At 41.8% G+C, this 25928-nt stretch overlaps 1 protein-coding gene across 2 annotated transcripts; it reads right to left on the bottom strand.

Annotated features, from left to right (window-relative positions):
* Positions 1–1378: 1378 nt before the first annotated feature.
* Positions 1379–25613, bottom strand: slc8a4a (solute carrier family 8 member 4a). 2 transcript variants are annotated; one of them, XM_074610939.1, is made up of 9 exons: positions 25367–25613; positions 24249–24325; positions 20411–21825; positions 19743–20257; positions 10508–10614; positions 8972–9090; positions 6729–6828; positions 4813–5085; positions 1379–2592 (listed from the first exon to the last, which is right to left on the bottom strand). In XM_074610939.1, exons 3-9 carry the CDS (start codon positions 21758–21760, stop codon positions 2213–2215), a joined length of 2844 nt encoding a protein of 947 aa, XP_074467040.1. In that variant the 5' UTR covers positions 21761–21825; positions 24249–24325; positions 25367–25613; the 3' UTR covers positions 1379–2212. The 2 variants fall into 2 exon arrangements, with proteins under 2 accessions (XP_074467040.1, XP_074467039.1); XM_074610938.1 differs by lacking the exon at positions 25367–25613 and adding an exon at positions 24654–25360.
* Between the last annotated feature and the right edge of the window lie 315 nt (positions 25614–25928).

Genomic DNA, 25928 nt, shown 5'->3' on the forward strand with positions numbered 1-25928 from the left:
ATTAATTGTCACACGACCCCTCAGAGGGGGGTCTGACCCCTAGTTTGCGAACCTGGACTAAACTACCTAACTGTATGTAAAGTATTTAAAACTAGCTCCACCTCGACCATCGACGAGTAGTACAATTCTGCATGCTTATGACGTGATGCATTAGTATTAACAATCTGATCAAGCAGTAATATATCACTGACTGACCATTTTCTTGCAGAATTAAACTGCATGTATACTCAATCAAAACTGCTTTTCAGATGGTCAAATAGCTTCAGAAACCCCCTCACCTCACATCTATTTTATACTTTTACTTTTGATACTGTGAGTGCCTTTTGCTTGTAATACGTCTGTACTTTTACCAATGTACGGCTGCAGGATATTTACTTGTAATAGAGTATTTTTACATTGGTGTACTGGTACTTTTACTGCAGTAAAAGATCTGAGTACTTTTTCTTCCACCACTGTTACAGTGTTGTTTGGACCATGGTGATTTATAAAGCTGTCATTTGTAGAGCAGTTGCACTGGGTTGCTTTATATTGTCAGAAAATCTTGTTTTGTCTGTTATTAATGTTTAGGTGTTTGTTCCCTTTCCCAGACAACAATCCAGCTGGTTTGGCAATACGTCGCTTTAATGAAAGAGTTAACATTCTAATTCATTCTAAATCTAAATAACATGTGTGAGCTATGTGCTTTGGTGCTTGTATAGACATAATCTTGGAAGACTGAGAGAGCATTCATTGATTGAAATGTGGAATGAAGACAACAAGGCATTTTACAGCATCATAAATGAGCAACATTTATTTCCACTTTTTGTACATTAAACGTGCATATCAATAAAACTAAAGTTGATCATATAAATACCTTTACTGTAATACAGTTACAATAAATATGGCTCTACAGATTCTAGGTTAAATTTAAAATAAACTTCAATATCAACTGCTGTGCGACACAAGGAGACACTCTCAGGAAATGCTGTACATGTCTTCTCTTTTAGCACAATTTTCATCCCAGATGATGGACCCGTTCGGTGATTGTGCTATGATTAGGACCCAATAACTCTTCCTGCACTCGTCTGAAAAGTGACCCTTTGTTCTCTGCTGTGCTTTTTCTAGAGGTGATGTTGAAAAATGTTCACAGTGTCAGCGTGACAGATACGAAAACTGGTGTCCTTCTCATATCCGTACTCAGACTGCACTTTTTTTTTGAATGTCATGAACACCCATACCATTTGTGGAGTCAATGACGAAATAGTGCCATGCTTTTCGCCAATTTGTGCTCGAGAGCAGAGGTGCACGCACACACACGCGCACACACACACATACACCCACACTTCACACGCGCAAAAAATCCTAAATGTGCTCAAAGAATTTATATTTCATAGTAGACTTATGTTGTAAAAAAAGGCGTTTTTAACCCTGGCTATGTCAAACATGATACTGATTGAGAAAGCTTTGTGGGAGAGGGGACCAGGCAGTGAAAAGATTATGATACAGCTGTGATTCACATGTACAGGTACACATCAACACGTCAACAGCCATGTCAAAATATTACATACAGTACTTTAAAATAGATTACCAAGAGAAACTCTTAATCTGATAACGTGCAAAAGTAAACACACCTACTCTTTCACAAAACTCCCACGCACAATGTTCATCTTTTACATGATATACAATGAATAATTAATGTATAGATTGAGTAATAAATATCCACACAAATATGTCACTTCGGCCTCGGTAATGGCTTTCCTTGTACGCAAATGTCAAGTATAATGTCATCCCATGCGCCATCCTTAATTTTCCCTCAAAATACTGCTTTACTCTTGTGCTTTCTTAACACTTAAGAAGTCAAATAATTGTCCACAAAGAGAGAGGACATGTGCCAGAAATTTTACGTTTCAAGTGACAGAAGGTTTGATGCGATTTATGCTGATAGCAATGATTAGATAGTAAATGTCCAGTAGTGTTTCAAAAAAAAAAAGGAAGAAAAGTTGAGAAGAGGTTTAATTTCAGTGGCTAAAGCTATACTCCACAGCATAGCGGGTGGTAGCAAAGTTCCAAAGTCAAAAGATTCAGAGTCAATCAAATATTGCGCGGTATCAATAATAACTAATGATACAAATAGTTATAAACCTTTGTGAAAATAGACAAAAACAGAGAGAAAACACGTTCAGTAGACTGTAAAAACAAGGAGAGGAGCCGTGTCTGTGCGTTTCCCTCTGTCTCAGAAGCCAGGTATGTGGCAGTAAGCCTCCAGGGCGGACAACATGATGTAGACGCCCCAGAGGGAGAGGAACATGAAGAAGGTGAGGAGCTTGGGTGTCCGTGGGCCCCCGAGCTCTCCGCCCGCCACGCTGGGACGCCGGCGGTAGAGCAGCACCACCACACAAAACAGCGCCATGACGGTGTAGACGGTTACGGAAAAGGCCAGGGAGCCCGGGTTCACCTTGAACGGCATGCCTTTGGTGTGCCAGTAAACGGACGCGATGGTCCACGCCACCCCGATGCCCAGGAACACGTTCACCGCGTTGCTGCCCGTCACGTTGCCGATGGAGGCGTCAGCGTATTGGTCCTGGATGGCAGCCACTTTGCTTGCAAATGTATCTGTAAAAGAAGGAGAGAGATGAATTAAGCAAAAAGAAAGAAATAAGAAACTGGTGAATTTGTGCAAATCAGCTACTGATGGAGATCAGTGGTGTGCACAGACTCTGATAGGGACCCTCCCTTAAACCCCACCACTACCAGGGATTTTAGAACACAAATTACAGGTATTTAACCGCATGCAAATTAAACAACTTCAAAATGTCACTCTGGGGCACAAAGGGCTTCAGATCATTTCAAATAAGCCAAGAGATATGGAGCATAAATGTTCTTTTGTGGTAAAAAGTGGTAACTTTATAATAAGGCACCCTTTAGATAAATGTTTAAGTAGTAAACAGGCATGCCTTTATTAGATAGCGATAGTGTAGTAGAGAGAGATTCAAACCAGGAACGCCGCGGTTCATAATTGGTGTTTTAACCTCTAACGCCCCACTATTGTTTTATTAATGGTTAATAAATCATTTAAGCAGATGCTAAGATGCCTTTAGCACCCAGGTGTCAATAGCCAACAATACTTTTTTATTGTTGTTATTTTTTAATTTGTATCCGGAGTGGAATATCTAATGTGGCTATTTACACCGGGGTGTATATATCATGGCAGAGAAGAGCACCCAGGTATCTGCAGCCAACAATGCTATTTGCACTCAACCTGGGCACACATTAGATACTGTATGAGTATATGCATTTTATGTATATTTTTCTAAAACCCAACCATTTTGGTGCCTAAACCTAACCAAACTGCGACTGAAAACTGAAAATGTCGCTCTTTATATTACCAATACTATCACCAGGTGTAAATAGCCGAATGGCTGCCGTGTGACAATTATCACACGGGTGCAAATGTACACTCCGAATCATTTCTTAACGCTTTATAGATCAGTTAGAGACCATGAATAAAAACATGTTTTAGGTTGCCAAGTTGTGAAAAATCCCTTTGGCTGGTGTCTAATCATTAGTTAATGCTCATCGGTGTCTCACTTTCTAATAAGCTTAATAAGTTTATGTGCCTTCTGGCGGAGAGTTAGACGAGAAGATAACTCTCGTATTTGTCTGTTAAATATGAAGCTACGCCCAGCAGCTGGTCAGTTTAGCTTAGATGGTGTTAGCTGGTGATGTTATAGACAAAAGTGTGTTTTTGTTCCTTGCTAAGGTGAGGTAGCTGAAGAGGATTTCTTGGTTTGTTGTTTGGTGGGTCAACCAGCATGCTGCCAGCAAATAAACGGCAAATTGTTGCTTTTAGACTTACGGATTAAATAAACAAGGTATAACATGTTCATTAATGAGCTTTAGAAGGTGCTGGTAGGCAGAATCTGTTACCTTTGGACAGATCCAGGCTAGCTGTTTCCAGTGTTGTTGCTAAATTAAGCTAACTGTCACCTGGCTTTAGCTTCATATTTACCCGAAAGTGGTATCGATCTTCTCATTTGAGTCTCTACCAGAAAGCGAACAAACATGTTTCCTGGGTTAAAAAGAAAGGGTGATGTGAATGAGGACAATAATCCACAGCCAAAAGGATTTTTTGAGACATGGCCACCCAAAAGTTGTACGTACAAATGGCTCTGACTGATCTATAGAGCATTTGTAAACAATTTGATAACCACTAATAAAGCCATTAATTACTACTTACAAACCACACCATGCACACATTTTACACATTTAAACTGGACCAAAGTTTTCTTTAAAGCCCGTCTTGGCATCACACACGGGTCCTTTAGAAAGTAAATCACTACGAATGTAGAAAGAAGATAATGTCTCTGAAAGTCTCTGCCCACTGAAATGAACTTATAACCTAGTACTGCCACTAACTGCTGATACTGTAACTTTCTGATAATTGACTTCTAACTAATTCATGTAGGGAGATTCCCAGGATAACTACTCTGCCAATTTGAAGGAGTGCGTGGAGCTTACAGAGCTTACTGACCTGTCAAAGCTTAATTTTCATATTCTCATTTGTGCCTCTCTGTGGCAGTGTGTAGGACACAGTGGAATGGGAATACAATTAGGCAGCACAGAGAAAATAACAAAGTGAAACAGGCTTTTTCTTTGTTTACAGCTTGTTAATGTTCAAGACAAGAGCTCAGTAGAGAATTACTGTGACAGCACAGGCGTAGGCAGAGGTTACACGAGTCTTCCCAAAGCAGCTGCCTCTACTGCACACACAAACCCCAACGGAAACCCAGGACAGGTCCGCAGTTAGAGCTGATAGACACCACAGACGCCCACCTGGAACAGAGGTGCCTAGGGCCACGAACACCACAGCGGTGACCGAGTCTTTGAGACCGACGGTGCAGCCGAAATGAGAGGCCAAGTCCCCGGTCACAGCTGTCAGAACGCCAATGAGGGAAATGGACACGATGAAACAGGCCCAGCCGTTCCAGTACTCAGTAGGTGGGACAAAAGCAAAGAGGACTTTCCAGAAAACTGTCAGGAAGTGCATTATGTAGTCGAAGCAGGAGGGCAAGCGTTCCTCCCCGCTCTCTTCCTCATCATCGTCACCTGGCAGAGACAGAATAGATGCATGAAGGATGATGCAAAATACGTACATAGATTTGCTGCGTCTGCCTTCCCTGTTGATCCTGTTGTATACAAAACTGAATCGGACCAGAGAATTAGATATTAAAGGGGGTTGATAGTGCTGTTCAAATATATTTTTTGTTATATTTGTTGAAACATCCCAACAGCAATCAATAAATCAAATGCTCTGACAAAAAAAGAAAAAAAATCTGGTATCTGTTACTGTAATAAGCCTGTTCAATTATTTTATTCGGCCCAAATGAAACGATTGAACGACGATGATTGCCGTGAGTACTAACAATAGCCATGTTCGTTGTTTACGTTCATTATGATCATTTTGGAGGAGTGGCTTTGGAGGCGATTTTCTTGCTAGATTTAGGGACTTTTGGAGCTAGTGCTGCTAGCTACTTTCATTAGAAAAGAGTTGGCAACACTGGGCTGGGTTTTTTGGTTGGATCATTTTTTAAAATCTAGTGTACTCTTGCTCGTTTCTCAAGATCAGCGAACCTGCCTTTTAATATGTGTGTTTGTGGCTGCAGCTGCTGTGGAGTTTGTCTATAAATCTCTGTGCTGTCTACCTTGGTGTTTTATTCTACTATTGATTCTATAAGAGGTGTCAGGTTGTTTCATTTATGTGGCTTGATAATGCTTGTTGCACCCACCGTGGTGTCCATAGCTTTTTCGCCATAGGTACATACTCTTGCTCGTTTCTCAGCATTACCAACCCGACCTTTAAGTATCACCTGATCCAGCTGTGACATCACATCTCGGTTCAGAAATTGATCTTAAATCATAAAACGGTAAATAGTTCCAGCTTCATGCTTCAATCAAGCTTAGATAACATGTCTGATAGAAAAATCCAGCCAAGACCATCAACCCCTATAATTCATTTAACGAATGTGTGGGAGTGAACCTTACATTAAATCTGTAAATATAGCTATGACTCAGTGATTGAGACATACATATAGGCAGGAAGCATACTTTCTATTTATATATATATATATGTATATATGTACTCTGCAAATCTGAGTGACCTCAACCGGAGAGAGAAACTGAGAGAAGAGAGCGTATTAACAGAATGACACATCTCTGGTGTCTACTGTAAATCAGCTTTTAGCCCAAATGTTTTGTGCACTAGTGCAGATCTAAAAGGTTCACAAAGCCAAGTCACCGGCTTTTGAAAGGCCAAAATAAAAAGGGTTCACCATACCACATTCATCTACATAAAAATTTCAGAGCCATTAATTGTCCAGGCAGAGCTGGCCAGTTTAGTTTTTATGGTGAGCCACGCGAGGGATTCACCACATCATGCATTTTTAATAAACTGTCGGGATTAAAAGGGAACAGCAACAGAATTGCCAAAATATATTAAAACAGGCTTTGTTTTTTTGTAAGCTCTTTCATTTGTTATCTGTTAAATTGTTCCTTTTCTTTAAATTCAGCTTATGTCAAATTGGAGCATTTGGGATTTTATTAAAGAAGTATCTAAAAAAAAGAACCCCAGCACAACAGCGAGGCTGGTGAGAAGCAGCTGGTGGGCTCGATCCAGCCTGCAGTCTCAATCTTCCACAGGTCTGGTCTCAGAGGGATGAACAGATGAGACATTTTGGGACGCTGCGACTCACCTGCGCTGACAGTGACAGCGCTAACAAACTGCTCTCTCCAGCTGCTGCTCCCCACCACCAGAGCCAGGTTGGTCTTCTTAATCAGCTTGTCCACTGTGCTCTGCAGACGGCCACAAGGACAAACAAAGCAAAAGCAAAAAGACGAGTTGGAGGTGGCCGTCTCTTTACAGTTACGCAATATGCAGTATCAATATAATCTTAACACTGTCATATGAGACTAGGGATACTGCTGTGGTGAAATATGGTGTAATTAACCGTGCCACTCATACCACTGTGGGGCACAGTGAGGCACCGAAACAGATGCAGGGTAGCACAAATCCCCACTGTCCCTCAGGAAAAAGGCACACTGCCAGCATGATGCTGCTTTACACCAGTGCAGAAAGTAGAGCCGTTGGTATCAGCACATGAAACTGGAGCCCTGAGTATAAGTGCAATATCATGTTACGGCTGAAATTGGTCTTAAAGGGAAACATCACCAATTCTATACATGGAGACCAGTTTACTTTTCAAGAATATACTACACAAAACAGTTTGAAAATGGCTCTGACAGGAGCTTTCTAAAGTCTACAAAAATAACCCTGATGATGTCATAGTGATGTTTTCTCAGCTTGGGTATCGGAGAGTATACATTTATAACAGAAAGCCTGCAATGTGGGGTTTACAAACAGGGGCGTGGAATATGACAGACATGAACATTTAACAGGGTTGTAGGGTCTAGAAGCTAACCCACAATTTGGGAAACTCTTGCGAGATGGTTAAGGTTAGGCATTGAACTAAATATCTAAGGCTAGGCATTGACCTTGAATGGTTAAGGCTAGGCATTGACCTCAAATAGTCAAGGTTAGGCATTGACATCGAATAGTTAAGGTTAGGCATTGACGTCGAATGGTTAAGGTTAGGCATTGACCTTGAATAGTTAAGGTTAGGCATTGACGTCGAATGGTTAAGGTTAGGCATTGACCTTGAATAGTTAAGGTTAGGCATTGACCTCGAATGGTTAAGCTTAGGATTTGACCTCACATAGTTAAGGTTAGACATTGACCTCGAATGGTTAAGGCTAGGCATTGACCTTGAATAGTTAAGGTTAGACATTGACCTCGAATGGTTAAGGTTAGGCATTGACCTCAAATAGTTAAGGATAGGCATTGACCTCGATTAGTTAAGGTTAGGTATTGACCTTGAATAGTTAAGGTTAGACATTGACCTCGAATGGTTAAGGTTAGGCATTGACCTCAAATAGTTAAGGATAGGCATTGACCTCGATTAGTTAAGGTTAGGCATTGACCTTGAATAGTTAAGGTTAGGCATTGATCTTGAATGGTTAAGGTTAGGCATTGACCTTGAATTGTTAAGGTTAGGTATTGATCTTGACTGGTTAAGTTTAGGCATTGACCTCAAATAGTTATTGTTAGGATATGTTGTCGGGCAGCGAGTCTCGCTCGAGTTTTTGCACGTTTCCGTAATTTGCGGGTTACCTTCTAGACACAACGATTTAACAGGCAGGGAGGGTCTAATGTGAACATGAGAGTTGCATTATGGGAAACGTAGGATCCAGAGTTTTTGTTTGTTTGTTTTAAGTCAGGATATCTCGGCGTCTGCTGCATTGATTTTGAGCATTTCTATTTTAATCTGTCTCTCGCAAGACCCCCCAATCCCCCAAATATATGGAAGTGCAATACTGAATTGATGGAGTAGCCCTTCAAAATGCTGAATTACGATTAAATGATAAAATGTTCTCAACTTATTTGACTATTCAAGCTGGTTGAAATGATGAGTGACTTACTCTACTGGCAAAGCCATTAGTTCCATGCACATCATTAATAATTTATCACCCATCTCTAATTAGATTAAATATGAATTCCATAAAGTCATACCCAAAATATTGTGACATAAGTGAAGTGAAAAAGTGAAAATATCAGTGTTTCATTTTGCCCCAGCTCTGTGCTGCAGAATGAAACAAACTAACAACTGAATAAGGACAGGCTGGACTGAGGATAATTAATGGAGAATAATTCTTAAATGTCATGGTTGGTTTGTTTATGAGCTCTCATAGTGTCTATAAAATAGTTTAAGGATTTGAAGGTTGTGACGGCCTCTCTGAAGTCCAAAGAACTGCTGTGATTGGTATTCAGTAGGAGGCGAGCAGGTAAATCTTTTATGAACAAACAAAATATGCAAACATCAGTGTGATGGGTGAGTGTGGCTCGGAGGTAAAAAAAAGAAAGCTGTTTATTTTGCGTTACCTTGAATTCATAGGACTCCTCAATTACCACCTCCAGCTTGGTGTGCTCACCCAGGCAGGGGCAGCCCATCTTTGACACGTCCTCCGGTCCCAGTGCTGTCTTGTTATCGTTGGTGTCTCCTGCGGCAGAGAGACAGGTGTGCAAACTATCAGCACGTATTTCCCCCATGGGAGATTTGCTACAAAATGAGATACCGTATCCACTGATAATGAAACCCAGTCTTCCATGTGTACTGTTGAGAATTAGGCATGTTAAGAGTCACAAGTGACATTAGGATTCGTGTTAAAACATTTGCTGTTAACGGGACATATTGGTTATATTTCAAAGTACTGCCTGATTCATTTCAGGTAGTTTTACTAAAACTGGCAAACCATCTTTTCTTATTCAATTTTAGTTTTTGATTATTTCTAAAATGCTTTTTGTGTGTATATGCAACCAAAGAAATGCTGCATGACCTAAGCATTTTGTGACATTGTTGAATTAAATATTGTGGTGTGTATGGGCATGCTTGTTGTAAAATCAATAGGGCTGTCAAAGTTAACGTGATAATAACGCATTAATGCAAATTTGTTTTAATGACACTAATTTCTTTAACGCATTAATGCAATCGATCTTTTGGTGGTTGTAGCAGGTTTAAAGCTACAGTGAAGATACTGATCATATGAAATTAGAAAAACCTAAGGAATCCATTGGTACCAATCATGTCATACTAGCATGTCGCAACGGAGGTTAAATAACGCTCCAAACTTGCGCTAAATTTCGGCGAGGAAAAGCTGGCATGGCCAATTTCAAAGGGGTTCCTTATCCTCTGACCTCAAGATATGTGAATGAAAATGGGTTCTATGGGTACCCACGAGTCTCCCCTTTACAGACATGCCCACTTTATGATAATCACATGCAGTTTTGGGCAAATCATAGTCAAGTCAGCACACTGACACAGCTGTTGTTGCCTGTTGGGCTTGAGTTTGCCATGTTATGATTTGAGCATATTGTTTTATTCTGGACAGTATTTGTCATTGTTTAGTGTTGTTAATTGATTTCCAATAATAAATATATACCTACATTTGCGTAAAGCAAGCATATTTGCCCACTCCCATGTTGATAAGAGTATTAAATACTTGACAAATCTCCCTTTAAGGTACATTTCGAACAGATATAAAATATGATCAACTGTGCAAGGTATGTCGGCAAATGGAGAAATTATGAATAACTTCTTTGTCCCTTTTAGCTCTAACCCTGATCTAACTACTTTAATCCAATCTATTTTAAAGTACATCACTTAAACCATGAGCCCCCCAGCATAAAGCCTGGCCATGAAATGCACCAAAGGGACTAAAGAGATCACATCTTAGACCTTAGAGTTGCCCCAGAGTCAAGAGGAATTTGTATCAATGAATATAAACTGCTCTAGCCCAAGAATTTAAATTAAATATAAATGAGAGGGGGATGCAAAGTCAGATTTATTCCAGCCATAAAATAATGAGGAAAATCTCTCTGCTGCTGTTGCTGTTGCATTCTGCTGTGTCCTCAGCTCACCGTGTCTCTGTCCCACCTCCAGCAGGATGGGCTCCTCCAACACAACCAGGAAAGTCTTGTTCTTCTCGTACTCCTCGTCATCGATGACCTTTACATTCAGCATCTTCCTGTAAGCAGAGGGGTCAAAGAACAAGGAAAGGATAGAGCCAAACAGAGACGGGTGGATTATTTCATTAGTATTATTTAGGAAATAACAGCAGCTGTCAATATGAATATATCAGTAATATCAGCATGCATTTGTTACCTAAAATAAATCAAAAATAGATCTCAGGCATCCAGTAAGAGCAGGGTTTAACGCTAAGCCTGTGCTTTTATACGAATGCAAACCGTGAAGCCAAGAGGTAGACTGCCTACACAATGAATCATAAAACAGAGATGTTAGATAAGAAGATGGAAGCTTGAGATTTTTTTTACAAATATCTTGTAGTAAAGAACACTTTCTACAACATGAAATAATAATATATATATTTTTCTCAGCACCCCACAAGAGGGCGGACTCCTTCTACACCATTAATTCCATTAGAGTACAAGAGAAGCATAGTGAGATAGCCCACACTCCTCCCACACACTCCAAGTTATGGGAAATTGAATTATTATCTTGTTCTCAGTGGAAATTAAGCACTGCCTCTCTAGGAAACCATGCAGGTTTTATGCAAAGACATCTTAAGACATATTTAGAAATACAGCTTTTGTATTGTTAAACCCGAGTGCTACAAAAACACGTGAGGACGTGGTGTCAAACTGTGACCGACACATATTTGCCTCAGCCCGCTTCATTCTCCTACACTGTCACAGTGAGTTTTTCTCTCCCTCTCTCTCCATCTCCCTAATGATATGTGGGTGGCTGTCTATTTCTGTCTACTCATGTACACTCAGGATTCGACAACACGCCGGTAGAGCTCTTTGCTTGCAGAAGAGAAGAAGAAGTTTATTTTAAACATGAACGATACGTCATCGGCTGTCTAATGTCAAGGAGAGTCATGTAAGTGGGAGCAAAGGGAATCGCAGCATACTGTAGCCTAGAGTCCTTACAATGGAAACAAAAGAGTTGATCTTTTAAACAAGGTGTTATTTCAAATGCGATATGTACAAGGACACGGTTACTTTGAAGCATCGCGGATAGGCCTTAAAATAAAACGTGGTGGTTTGGTTGCTATGGACTGTGTTCACGCAGCAGCCATTTTGATATTACATCACACTTTGGGCAGATAGAGTTTCTCCTGCTTGAGTGTATGAAGATACGCAGGATATAACAAGCAGGGATCATACAAACATTTATATTTCGCAGACCTCTCACTGAAATACAAGCTAGAAATGGAAGGCTGTCTAAAAGCAGCAGGGAAGTAAGTTCGCATGCTGCATTAGGCTGATTAGATGGCAATTTAAATCTCAGCCTCTGCCAGTCTAATTTGCACTCATTTCAGACAAAAGGTGGGTGATAATAACACAACAGGTGAACAAATCAAAACTGACTACAGATTCCAAAATAGATTGGGGGGAAAAGACTGAGTTGAGATTAGTCATCCTTGTGTTACGCCAAAGCGTGTAATGAGACCCGTCTGTCCACCAGAGGATAGCCTATCGGTGTCACGTTTTGCATTGCCGTGGCTGGAATATTACATGCATGTATTAAGTAAGGGATATTGTACAGTGAGCCGGTCATTTTTGTGAAATAAACCCAGACAGGGCAATGCGGCACACCGAGCATCGCCCTGTCAGGGTTTATTTCACAATAATGACCCACTAGCTGTACATTATCCCGCTTATTACACAGCTACTTACTTTAGAAGTCAATAATTTGACGCAAAAATGGTCCTCCAGAGTCCGACATCAGAACTGTGTCCATAGCAACGGTCTGTTATACATAGCAACGGTCTGCTATAAAGAAATAACAGATCATAGAACGCTGTGATTTGACCAATCAGAATCCAGTATTCAACAAAGCCGTGTAATAAGGTGGGGCAACAAAACCACTTAAGTTAGGTTTAGGAAAAACGTCATGGTTGGCCTTAAAATAGGTACGTAAACTAAGTACAATACGTATGGAAACAATGTAACATAAGTACGAAAAACGCTTCAGAAATGCCACTAAAAACACTTCACTAACATTACTTACAAAACACCGGTCTCCTGGTTGAAAGTCCTGTGTTTGTTGGACCCATCCACCTGCCCTCCCGCCCACCATGAGCAGTCTTTCTCACTTTTTGTTCTACCTCACTTGCTTTGAGCGTAACATATTTACATATTTCCATTGCAGTCAATACAGACTACATAGCACACAAATGACACGCCTAAAGCAAGAACAGCGTTCTGATTTCACGCTTTTTGCCTTGCGCATTATCGCGTTTTCACACACCTTTTCCTGTGGCCAGTCTGGATCAGTTCTATGAATAAGTCTTACAAGTAAAATATTTTTTTCACCTGGTTCAACCCTAAGTATGAGCAATGAAAACATTCTGGTTCATTGAAATTATTAAAAGTATAAATAAAACTTTAATATGCTAATATGATGAATGTAGAAGTTGAACACTATAGACGCGATAAGTTCTGAATCAGTTCTGAATATGCCAGAACTCTGATCTTGCAGCAAAGTCCAATGAGGCCCAATGAGGCTCATCAAAATACCAAACTAATTGAAAAGGTATTACCAGTTGAAGTAATACAACCCAGTGGAGCTATTGTTAAGTTATGTGGCTGCTGAAGTAGGTTCAAATTAAAAATAAATGTGTCTTCACAGTGTGGAAAAAGAAGTTTGTAACTCTTTGGCTGTATTCCAAATCACATACTTTTTCTTTTGACTTTTAGTACATACTGCAGCTGTCCATACAAAGTACGTAGTGTTGCATGTATGCATACAATTGAGACATACTACTTCATCATAACATTGCGCCTTGAACTTTGACCCTCTTGTTCATATGCACTGCGCAGGATTGTGGGTCAGAATAGCCAGAAAAGCATGCTGGCCTGTATACTGCAAAATGTGACCGAATGTAGTAGGACATCCTGGTATTTTTTGGCATACTGCATTTGACATACTATGTATTGGAACACACTAAATCTTTTTTCTGGCATACTAAATAGTATGGAAGTATATGGGTATTGGAACGCAAAGATTTTCTTGAGGTCTGGCCAGAAACCAACCAATGTAGCTAGCTAGTAGCATATGGGCTAATAAACTAGTTAAAGGAATAGTTCAACAGGGGAAATTTGCTTTTTTGCTCAGTGACAAGAAGATCCACTCTCATGTCTGTACTCTAAATATAAAGCGAGAGTTGCAGTTTGTTAGCTTAGCTTAGCATTAAGACCTGAAACAGTGACTTCTATGAAATTGTTCTAGCAGGTAACTCCTTGTAAAACCACAATTTGATATCTCAGCATGTTTCCAGCATATTTCCAAAAATATCTTTCTATCCTGTGAAATTGGTGACAAATTCATGAGGTGGTTGTATTTGTCGTCCTACTGTCTCCCTTAGAGGTTGAAATGGTCATTGTAAGAATCAGGTTAACAGGTGTAATAGCACCATCCAGTTCTGCTTCCTGAGCCCCGAATCTCTGCAGGTCGATTTAAACTCTCATTACAACAGGCACAGTTGGATTCTATCAGGACAGTAAAGCCCTCACTTACTGCATATCACATTTCACAGTTTATCATCTCTGTCCGCCTGTCGGTTCCATAGTTTCTGAGAAGCCATAGCGGGTAATTTATCTGTTATTGTATCTGTCACACACATAAGTGAAGGATGTCAGGACTGTTTTGTCTGAGCTCTGGAGAGTGACCAGTGTTTCACCTGAAACAACCATAATCTCTGCTCTACAGTATGTGTAGAAAGTCTGACTGGCTATTTTTTATAAGATCCATAAAAAAGTATAAGGTGTCAGTGTACTTCGATTTTTCTCTGACAGTCTATTGACTGTAAAAAAGAAAGTGTATGTTGTGTCCGCACATTAATTTGCTGGATTAACCTGTTAAATTAAGGCTGAGTAGAGGGAAAGTCAGCTGGGACCCTTGGGTGGTATGGCTTTGCGGCTGAGACTGTCAGCTGGGTGACCTTTTTCATTTGGAGTTTCCCTCTCCTCCATATTGTGTGTGGTTTGGTTAGGATGCTCCAGTTTCCTCCCACAGCCAGAAAAAAGTATACAGTACAGTAAGTCATGAGGACTGGAGACTCCGAACAGCCTAAAGGTACAAGTGTGAGTGATTTTATGCCTCTATGTTCACCCTGGGAGAGTATCTCGACTTTATGCACTCTGCATGCTGGGATAGGCTCCAGCCCTCCGGAGAGCCTGACAAAAATTAAGCCAGTAGGGAGAATGAGTGAATGCATAAATGCATGACAGTATGTCAAATGCCCAAGACTGAACAGGGGCACTGCCTTTCAGTTGAAGAATCATGTCTCAAACCAATGTGTCAGCATGTGTCTGGCTTGCTGAAGTGTCCTTGAGCAAGATACTGGAGCTCAACCGGCTCCAGAGAGACTGCATTGTTGCTGAACACAAAGCTGCAGCACCATGAAGAAATATGTTTCTCATATCAACAGCAGATGAAATATGAACATTATATTGCCTCCGCTGTAATTTGTTGTTGTTGAGTTATTATGTACAGGATGTTTATATGGAAACAAAAGGTTACTGACATTGATAATTTGTACTTGCAAATACTGTGTGGCAACATAACAGAGAAGGGCTGTTTAATGATATCTGAACTAATGAGCACTGGAGGAGGCAAGTGAGACGTTGATAAATTAAACATATCGACTCTATAATAAGTGGACGTGGACTGCCGTTTTGAAGTCTCAAGTTCGGCATTTTGGCCGTTGCCATTTTGGTATTTAGCCATTGCCATCTTGGTTTTTGGCCATCGTCATCTTGGTTTTTGGTCGTCTCCATCTTGGTTTTTGGCCATCGTCATCTTGGTTTTTGGTCATTGCCATCTTGGTTTTTGGTCGTCTCCATCTTGGTTTTTGGCCATCGTCATCTTGGTTTTTGGTCATCGCCATCTTGGTTTTTGGCTGTCGCCATCTTGGTTTTTGGTTGTCGCCATCTTGGCTTTTTGCGTCCAGAAGTGACACGAGAGGGTGTAGCTAAGTACAACCGAGTGCTAAGTAAGACATTTTTAGGCGACCAAAATCTTATAACAAACTTTCCTGAACTGAAAACACACTGTGAAAGGGTTAAAGCTGTAAGACGAAATTGAGGACAACACAAAGACGGGACAACGCCATGGTAGCGACCTGTAAGTAGCCATGACCTAAAGCATACTGTACTTTATGTCTATTTTACTCTAAATGGGACCATAATTTACTAAATGAACATCATGCTGTATTGAAGAAGACTTGAAACTAGTGATTGAGACAGACTTCTGTACAATAACGAAGGAATCCATTGGTACCAACCATGTCATACTAGCTTGTCGCAAAGGAGGTTAAATAACGCTCCAAACCTTTGCTAAATTTTGGCGAGGAAAAACTGTCCATTTTCAAAGGGGATTCTTGACCTCTGGCCTCAAGATATGTGAATGAAAATGGGTTCTATGGGTACCCACGAGTCTCCCCTTTACAGACATGCCCACTTTATGCTAATCAGTTTGGGGCAAGTCATAGTCAAGTCAGCACACTGACACACTGACAGCTGTTGTTGCCTGTTGGGCTTGAGTTTTCCATTTTATGATTTGAGCATATTGTTTATGCTAAATGCAGTACTCCTGAGGGTTTCTGGACAATATTTGTCATTGTTTTGTGTTGTTAATTGATTTCCAATAATAAATATATACATAGATTTGCAAAAAGCAAGCATATTTGCCCACTCCTATGTCGATAAAAGTATCTAATACTTGACAAATTTCCCTTTAAGGTACATTTTTATATCGATTGATAGCCCTCACACAACCAAAGTCTTTCAATCAATTCATCTTCAGAGAAACATAAATGTGTGTACCAAATTTCATGGCAATCCATCTAATAGTTGTCTAGACATTTTACTCAAAACCACAAATTTCAACCTCCTGCTGGTGCCAGAGGAAAATTCAGGAGATCCATCAGAAGTCATTTAAATACATTATCTGGGGACCAAGCATGTCTGTACCAAATTTCGTGCCAATCCAATGTAGCAGATATTTCACAGGATAAGTTAAATATTTGACTTGTGTGTGGAAAAGTCAGTCATTAGGATTCATCCTCATACATCTTAATCTGTACGAAATGGCAATCCATCCAATAGTTGCTGAGATATTCAGCCTGAACCAAAACATTCAATATGAGAACGAACATTTAACAAAAGGAAGCCCATACGTGCCGCTTACATGGAGCAACATTTTTCGTCTACTTTGATGAGTCTACAGAAAAAGCATGCTATTTAAGAAAGATTTTAACTGTGCCAAATGTGTTAGCATTACCCAACCCCGACTCTGCTACCGCTTCGCTTGTATCCATGTTTGTAAGGAAGTTCAGGATGTTATTGATCCTGACTACATTAAGCGTGAGAAATAAAGAATATCAGGGTATTGATTTTCCTTTTCACAAGTGATCCCTTCACATCTCTTTCATCTTACACTAGCTTATGTAACTGCCCCCGTTATCCACCCCAGCCTCAACTAGTGTGTAGAGCCACACATTTTGAGGCGCTAACAAAAACAGATACAGGAGGAAGCTACACACAACCATCAAAGGGGTCTGTGCCGATCTTGCCTCTAATCCATAGACACAGAATGTAAAACGCTTCTCTATGTCAGCCTGTTTATTTTGGCTCAGGGGTTTGTGTCTGTATCATAATCTATTTACTGCAGTGCAGAATTTAGATGGTAAATTATTATTTTACTGCGCGCCCGGATTTTAAACCTTTTTCTCCTGGCTCCACGTCAAAAGCTTAAAAACTTGCCTTCCTCCTCTTTTGCTCCTCTGCGTGCTCCAACATCGACCGGGACAGGCAGATGTACAGAGAGACACACAAAGCAAGAGGCGCTGTAACACACACACACACACGCACACAGAGCTGCCTGGAGGCCTGCTGCCGAGTGTCAGCTCTTTGTCCTGGACGCCCAGGGAAACACTCGAGTAAGAAAAGCCAGCTTGGTTTTGAAGGATGAACTTTGGCAGCCTGCTGAGCAGTAAGGATTACAGATATACATTTAACAAAAGTGCAAGCTCGTGTGCACAAAGACACAAGGACACGCATGGATGCAATAAAGCAGAAATGCTTTAAGATGAAAACGCAAAGACACACGGCGATGAAGTTTCACCTGCATCTTTTAACAGGACTGCCGGAGCCCTCCAAATTAAACAACCTCATAAAAAATTCAGTCTGACTCGAGCATTCGAGTAGCATGAAGCAGGAGCGAAAATATCTGATATTGTACAAAGACTTAGGTCCTTGAAAATCTGTTCAACAGGGGAACTTTGGCTTGTTCGGTTTTACACTTTCATGTGGCAAATAGATAGAGATGAATGCTGCCTTTCTATCTCTCACCTTCTGACAACAGGTATCTTAGATAGAGCTGGCTAAAGAGATAAGTAAGCTGCTGTGATTTGACCCAGCTAGACCTGGCAATTCTGACTCGAGATCTGAGTGAAACCTTTGTACCCATGATCAGAATACGCCTGCATTCCACTTTCAGTCCTTGTTTGCTATTCAAAGGGAGCACAGGAGCAGCTGAGCAAAGCTTTGGCATTTCCCGTCGCCTTTGGGTTTTCTTTTCATCGCTTTTTCCTCGTACAGCCAACTGTCCTGCTCTGCTGGACACATGCTGTCCACAGCCCTTCCTCTCCTGCTGCACGGCAACTGTAGAGAGAAGCATGACTCCAGATAATGTGGAGTGTGCAGATGCTTGTGTCACTGTCAGCTCGCCACAGTCAGATGAACCGAGTCTTGGCTCAGTAGGTGAGGTTTTTATCTAACGCTCAGTCTCCGTTTGAATGCAGATACAAGCTGCCAGCCTCTCATTTCACATTGCTATACACTACTGTCTCATTAACCGCAGCTTCTGCAGCTGCCCGCGCTGTGCAGGGAACTTCTGGGACTCCTTTAACCCCTCTTCGCTCTCTTTAATTGCTTCGGATGCTCGAGAAGCTCTTTCGAGTTCCCCCTTTGGAGCGACGCTTTGTTTGATGTGGTTTTAAAGTGGATTTGGCGCACAGATATGCGCTCTCAGAAATACTCTCAGACAATCGCATAAAAAGCAAGATAAATGTCCACAAGCAAACTGACAACAGATGAATATATTCAAATCTCACCTGCAATGCAATGCAAGGCAAAAAAAGACAAATAGGGAGATCTGCATTCTCTTTGACACCATGTATTCACCTGCCTTTCCTCCCACTCAGCCAACCTACACAATACACCTACGCACGAACCCTGAAATCCTCCTCGCACAGACGGATTCATCTGACACATTTTATTCCTTTGTTTTGTCCTTTGGTGTGCTATAAATCATTTTGATGTGATGAGCTTGATACGGTTCAGGGCATTTTCTTTTTTAAGTACAAAAATAAAATAAAAAAATCACTGCTGTGGATAATTGCCAAGTCCTTTGCTCATCACATCATAAAACAAACACCACAAGTGTACTCATCGTTCAGCCAAACCTTCCACGCAACGTTCGAGAGAAAAAGCTGGAAAAACATCATACTTTCACCTCTCTCTGTACCCTTCCCCGCTGCTCTTTTTATACACATCTCGGTTGGTGCATCCATGAACCCTTTTGTTCAAATTGTCATACAGGTTTCATCGTATACGCCTGTTTCAGTGGCTGCTCAACCCTCATCCCCTCCACCTGCCTGATTTTCTTTTCCTCTGCTCCGTCGCTAACATACACATCCTTTGTTTTCTGCAGTGGAGTTTTCATTTCTCTGCATTACAATGAACTCACCTATAAACTCCGCAGAAATCCCAAAGGGCTGCGTGTTAATTCATTCATAATTTAGCTGCTTCTATAGCTTCTTCTTCTTCTTCTTCCTCCTCTCCTTTTTCTTCCTCTTTTTTTACATCAGCCGCGTTGTTTCATTATCTGCCTCACAATTATATCCTCTTATCCTCTTATCCTCCCACGTCATCCCTCTGAAAGATCTAAACTTCTCAGAGCCAACGTATCTATGACTCATAAAAATAGTCCTTTTATCCTTTACCAGAAGAGATAACTTACAGTAATCTAGCAGGACCATTTAACATACCAGCGTGTGGGCTGTGATGTTTGATAAAGTGATGTGAAGCGACATCACATCAAAGAAGAAGAATTGTCACTCACATGGTCTCATCGTTCTGAAACTCCAACTTGCCGGACACCTCCTCGTAGTCCTCCCCAGCCTTGGCGGTGCCCTCAACGGTGTGGTAGGGCACTGCCACCTTCCCCCTCGCCCCGGACGTCCGGTGAACCTTCACCTGCATGTTGCCGACGCTCTCGCTAACCCTTGTGGAGGGGCTCTCAAAGGTAAAAATGCCAGCGTGGTCATCGTCGTAGATGGTAACCGTGGCGGTGTGAGCGGTGCCCAGGGCAGCCTTCGGAGGGACGTGGGAGATACCCACCGTGCTGTTGCTGGAGGTGATGGAGTTTGGCTCCAGGGTGGAGACCTCGGCTCGGTGCACGATACGTGGATTGCTCAGGCGCACGTAGAAGTGCTCGTCCTCTTCGAAAATATCATCATCGATAACGCCAACGGTGAACTCTTTCGTTGTCTCACCAGGCTTGAAGACCAACGTGCCCTCGGCGAACTCGTAGTCTGAGCCGGCATTGGCAGTCGCATCCTCTGTACGGTAGTCCACCTGAGTGGCACAAGCAAAAAAAAGAAACTTTATTAAAAGTCTGGGAGTTTTAATGAAATGCTGAATTATTAATATATTTTATGCCTCAAGCGATTAAATTCGATTTTAAATTGACCCAGAGCATTTACAATATTTGTCACTACTTCTTATTACCTTCACAGTGCAGCCACTTTCTCCTCCATGCCGGCCCACTGACAGCTTCAGTGAGCCACAGTTCTCGAAGCACTGGTAGTGAGAGGGGTCAAACTGCATGTAGATGGTGTTGGGATCTTCTTCTTGCCCGCTGGCCTCATGACAGCTCACCACCTTCCTGGCCTGGTCAGCGGCGTGCTTTTTCAAGATGTTCCCAGCTCCGATCATCATGCGCGTGGCTTGAATGCGATAGAAGGCCCGGCTCTTCTGTTGTTGGACCAGCACTTGGTAGTTGGCCATCTCAATCAGCTGCTCCATGTCCTTCTCCGGGTGCCTTTGTTTCAAGTCTTTCAGGTTGCGGGCCATATCCCGTCGGGCCTCTTCCTCTTGATCTTGCTCCGCACTCATCCCTCCACCTTCCTCCACCCCCTCCAGCATCCCATCCAGAGCCTCCTTGGGGTGAGTGTGGGAGTTCACACCCTGGCCGTCCATCTCCAAGTCCATTTTAGTGAACATGGCATCTCCCTCTGACTCGATGATGATGCCGCGAGTCTTGTCGGCGCGGTACCGCTTGTGGATGTACTTGTAGAAGAGCATGCGCCGGTCTGCGATCCAGGCTTGCAGCACACAGACAGGGAAGAAGAGGAAGGTGACGACGGCCTCCCAAACCTCCACCTCTCCGGGGGAGACCACAGACAGGATGAGATACAGCCAGATGTAGGCGAAAATGCTCCAGGCGCCGGTGACAAAAAACACCCGCAGGTGCTTTACCTTGCGGGTTTCGTTTTCTGGCACCACGTAGACACAGATAGCGATGATAATGAACATGTTGAATGCAGCGCTGCCCACGATGGTGCTGGGACCCAGAGATCCAGCCTCGAAGTTATGGCCGACCACTTCGATGACAGACAGAAGGATCTCTGGCGCAGATGAGCCCAGCGCCATCAGAGTCAGGTTGGACACCGTCTCATTCCAGACGCGCACGGTAGTCGTCGTCGTCTCACCGTTGGGCTTCTTGATGGTGATCTCTTTCTCCTGAGAGGTAATGACCTCGATAGAAGACATGAAGCGGTCCGCGATGATGGACATGCCCAGGAACATGTATATGAGGGCCGCAAAGTAAACAATGGCGCGTGCCACCTTGTCGCCCACCGCAGGGTTTTGTGGGTTCCACATTGGCAGCACCACGCCGTCGGTGCAGTTATCCTCACTGGAGCAGTTGCCTGGTGTGCCGCCGATACCATCTTCAGGGCTGGCGCTGCCCTGGGAGAAATGAGTGACCCCTGGAAGCAGAACCAGCAGATAGGAGATGACATTCATACATGGCGTGACAGGTGGAGTGAAATCCAGGATACGCTTGTGCAGAAACATGGCGGCGGTGATGATGCTTGGAGTCTTCTGAGTTCAGTCACATGTGAAGGTCTATCCGAAAACCTCTGAAAGACAGAAGAACAAGAAATTTGGATGAGATCGTCACATCCACTACACGTCAGATGTTCGTCATTCAGGGTTCTATTCTTGAAATAACCGCAATAAGTATAACATCGCAGAAGCACTCACGGTCTTTTTGTATGCAAATGACGTGGGATCCAATAGTTTCGTCTGTCCGAGTTTGGAAAGCCAGAAATATTGGCACCTACAGCACTAATCACTGAGTCATTGGTATTGAAGTACCCTGTCGAACTCCCACACATACAATGTGATCATTCTGTGCTAAGCAGCAGTAACAATGTTACCTTCTGCACCTGTAGTACTGAGGGAAAAAAGTGACTCAGTCCACCATGTATTGTCAAGTTCCAAAAATAACCTTCACTGACAGTATAACAAGAAAGTAGCAGTTGTTCTCCCAGACCTACAGATAAAGATATTATAAGATGATTCAAAGGAGAAACAATCCTGGTCTCTCATGGAAGTGCAGCATGCCTCTCAACTCTATTGCTTAATGCTAAAAATATAGTAACCACCTTTTTTTTTTGTTGGCATTTTTACATGAGCAATTTAAACTATGTCAGGGGACAACTTAAAATAATTTCACAGTGGTTTTCTTGGCAGCAGCGTGGCCATCAACAGCTGGAGTGAGCAATTCAAGCAGCATCAATGCTGTCCAGAGGATTAACATCTGCATCAATGTGAACAGAGAGACAGAGAAGGAGGGGGAAAAAAAGCCTAGGAATGTAATCTGGTGCTTCCTAATTAAAATTTCAAAACCACCTCCATCTCAAAAATAGGTTGCCTTGCATACCTACAGCACAGGTGATTTGATAATGCTTTATGTACGGCACACGCTCTCATTGACATGCAGCAGAGAAAAAGCTGCAATCTCCACTCTGACCTGCATAACAGGAGTGCACGTTTTCCATCAAAGGCTACATTTATTTCAGGGCGAAGCAGCACAGATGTCAAAAATTAAGTTGTCATTTTTGTTGTTGTTGCCTTATAAATAAAAGACAAACAGATTGTGTTTGTGCAACAACAGCTTTATGCAACAACTCGACACATGTCTGCTGATCACATTGAGTGAAACATCAGCAGGATCAGCACCGTGGACAGCGACTCCTGCAACAAAGCAGAAGCAACACAGGACACATTTGACCCTCAGCCTGCTTTTCAAAGACTGTTTGTTTCATAATTATTTCACATTTCAGATACTCTTAACACTGGGAGTTTGAAGCTTTAAAAGCTTTGCGATGAATCATATGTGCATAACATTACAGCCAAGAGTACAAGATTGCATGTAATTTAAATATTTCACAGTGCTGTCATGTGATATCATTGATTTCCTCCTATAACACAATATGATACTGCTGTCGTCTGGCACACAACCCTGCACAAATTTTGAGTGGGTGACGTTTCTATGGTAAAAGCAAGCTCTCCAACTGGTCGGAATGCAGGAATGAAGCACGTCTTTTGACAGCACTAGAGACACAAAAGGTGTCTGCATCTTTTCATCCGTTCTAGTGGTGACATACGCAGTACATTGACATGCATTCCTCTCAGAAATCACCAGGCAGCAACAAGCTAACAAGGCACTAGAAACGTAGAGACACTCTCACTGTCTCGTTTCCCTGAAGAATGCAGGATTTGTTAAGTCGACGCCACTACCAAGCTGAAAGTTTTTCACCTTACTTTGATCATTTGCAAATCTTGAGTCTCACCAAAGACATTTGATAGATTCTAAAGATGCAAACACCCCTCTACCAAACTACAATTCTCTGCACTGCTTGTATTTAACATTCATTTCTTCATTAACAACCTCAGTTCAACATTTATACCACTGACAAGCTCATTTCTATTTCATTAAGTTTCTCATCTAACCTTTAATAATTCCAAAATTATACAAATCTTAAAAAAAAAATGTCTCCGACCCAAATAAAATTATGATGATTTAATCCTCAAACTTGTTCCTGTTTAGTAAGCAGGGGTCTCAGGTTGGCAAGTAAACACTTGTACATAATGAGTCACACTTTGATGCCAGAGAGATGGTGCTGTTTTTCTTTTTCATCAAATGGTGGCAGTCTCAATTTGTAATGAGACTCCTGATAAATGTCATTTCTACTATCTTGGGAATGAAAAGTGATGAAAAGAAACAAACAGAAGGAAGCAGAAACAATGTGTAAACAAAAAAATAAAACTAACTGTTAGCAGACAACATTAATTCCTTGAGACCTGAACTAAAAAATATAATCAAAGAGAAATCTGTAAGCAAAGAAACGACATAAAAACAGAGCCTACTATTGGTTTGCATGCAGCTCTGAGCTTCAGGGCATAGTGGAGAAAAAACCCAAGATGCTTATGCATCATACTTTGTTTTTATATTCCCCTATTTTTTAATAATATTCTAAGAAACTGCATTACTCACCTGGGTGCAGTTGTCAGTGAGTCAGCTCAGTGTGGAAGTTGTGGCCCTCAGGAGGTGAACTTATCTTTCATATCGCTCTGTAGAAAAAGACAGGGTTATCTTAAATTAACAAATGTGTAGAGAGAGAGTTTTTTATAATCGCCGTGGAAAACTAGCCGGAAAGGATTCCACATTAGAGAGTTTTTAAGAAGCTTATTAAAAGCCAGATATGTGGGCCAGTAGATTTAGAAACACAAATTATAACAGACAATTCAAAAAAATTACAAATGGGTTTCTGACTGAGGCAGCAAGATTATTGGACATTTAGAGATGCAGGGAGAAAAAAAGCCGATTATCCTGTCAGTGCATGAGGGACAAATAGACTGGTCCATTTGGTGCGCACAGCAAGTCCCCACAGATACTCACAGAAAGACCCTGAATCTCAGCTGGACCCTAGTCCCACAGTGTGGATACCCTGCACCAGTTCAACAGAGGAAGACACATCCACACAGCAGGCTGGTGTAATGGTGTTGGCTTGTTGCGCTGGTGTCTTTGGAAATGACGCGTATATCTTTCCACGGTGCTATCTCTCTTTTTCTCTCCCTGACAGGTACCCTATACCTCAGCAAACTTAACACAGTCGGATTAGTTCCTCTTATTAAATAAATCCCCCTCTGCTCCACCACCGGCGACACCTTCCGCAAAGCTAAGTAATTTCTCCAAAAAAAAAAACCACAATGCGTTTTTCAGCTTTTATCCTCTCCAGGCTATACGTGCGATTGTTGATGCGTAAAAATAATAAATGAAATGACTGACTGTCCTCAGGAATTCTTCCCTAAAGCTGTCAATTTATTAAAAAAAAAGCTTTCAGGGTGTTTTTATCTAGGAAAAATTTTAAAAAATCCCCCTTGCTTTTGCTGTCTGTCTGAGCTGGAAAAACGCAAACTGCACATGAAGAGTAGGCGTGAATGAATGGTGAAGGATTGAGATTGAGAGGACGCAAACACCAAACACACAGTAAACGGATCAGGACAAAGATGGATATCAAGCATGAGAGGGATGGTGGAAGCAGACAAGAAAGAAAGACAGAAAGAGGAGAGAGTGTGGTGCTAATGTGCAAATGGAAGTCTTGGTCTTACTCTTCTTGCGGTGGGCAGCATTGGCACAAGAAAGCGATGAGCGAGAAGGAGAAGAAGCAGTAACACTGCTGCAGAAACAGGGGAGGAGACGTTCACTAACAGTAACAGAGCTACACGCACGGCTGGTCCTCCTGACTGCGCATCAGGAGTCCAGGATGAATGATCATTTCACTCCGAAATCCTCATTACTTGCTCATTACCATAAACCCGCTGTGGGATAAAAAGCTACAGATCTGATATTATTCCAGTCAAAGATAATCCCAGATGTTGCTGCCTGTAGGTCTGTTATGGGTTGCTGGATATTATTGTACCATATATGTATGGTCATAGAGATGTAGTAGAAAAAACCCCACATATTTTTAATTAATAACTATAAAACATGTAAAAGTTGGAACAAGATCTATTATTTGGGGGTAAACAAAACTAACTAAACTTGACCTTAAAGAAAAGAGGGAGAGTAGGAAGTGGCTAAAAGCTTAAGATCTGATATTATTCCAGCAAAGACTCAGAAATCCCAGATGTTGCTGCATATGTCTGTTGTGGGTTGCTGGATATTATTGTA

This window comes from Sebastes fasciatus, chromosome 16, assembly GCF_043250625.1.
Source record: "Sebastes fasciatus isolate fSebFas1 chromosome 16, fSebFas1.pri, whole genome shotgun sequence".
NCBI classification, from domain to species: domain Eukaryota; kingdom Metazoa; phylum Chordata; class Actinopteri; order Perciformes; family Sebastidae; genus Sebastes; species Sebastes fasciatus.

Coding starts and splice junctions, on each gene's coding strand:
- slc8a4a (XM_074610939.1), bottom strand. CDS start 21,760: ATGTTTCTGCACAAGCGTATCCTGGATTTCACTCCACCTGTCACGCCA. Junction 20,258..20,410: donor AAAGTGGCTGCACTGTGAAG/GTAATAAGAAGT, acceptor TGTGCCACTCAG/GTGGACTACCGTACAGAGGA. Junction 10,615..19,742: donor TTTCAGAACGATGAGACCAT/GTGAGTGACAAT, acceptor CTCTGCTTACAG/GAAGATGCTGAATGTAAAGG.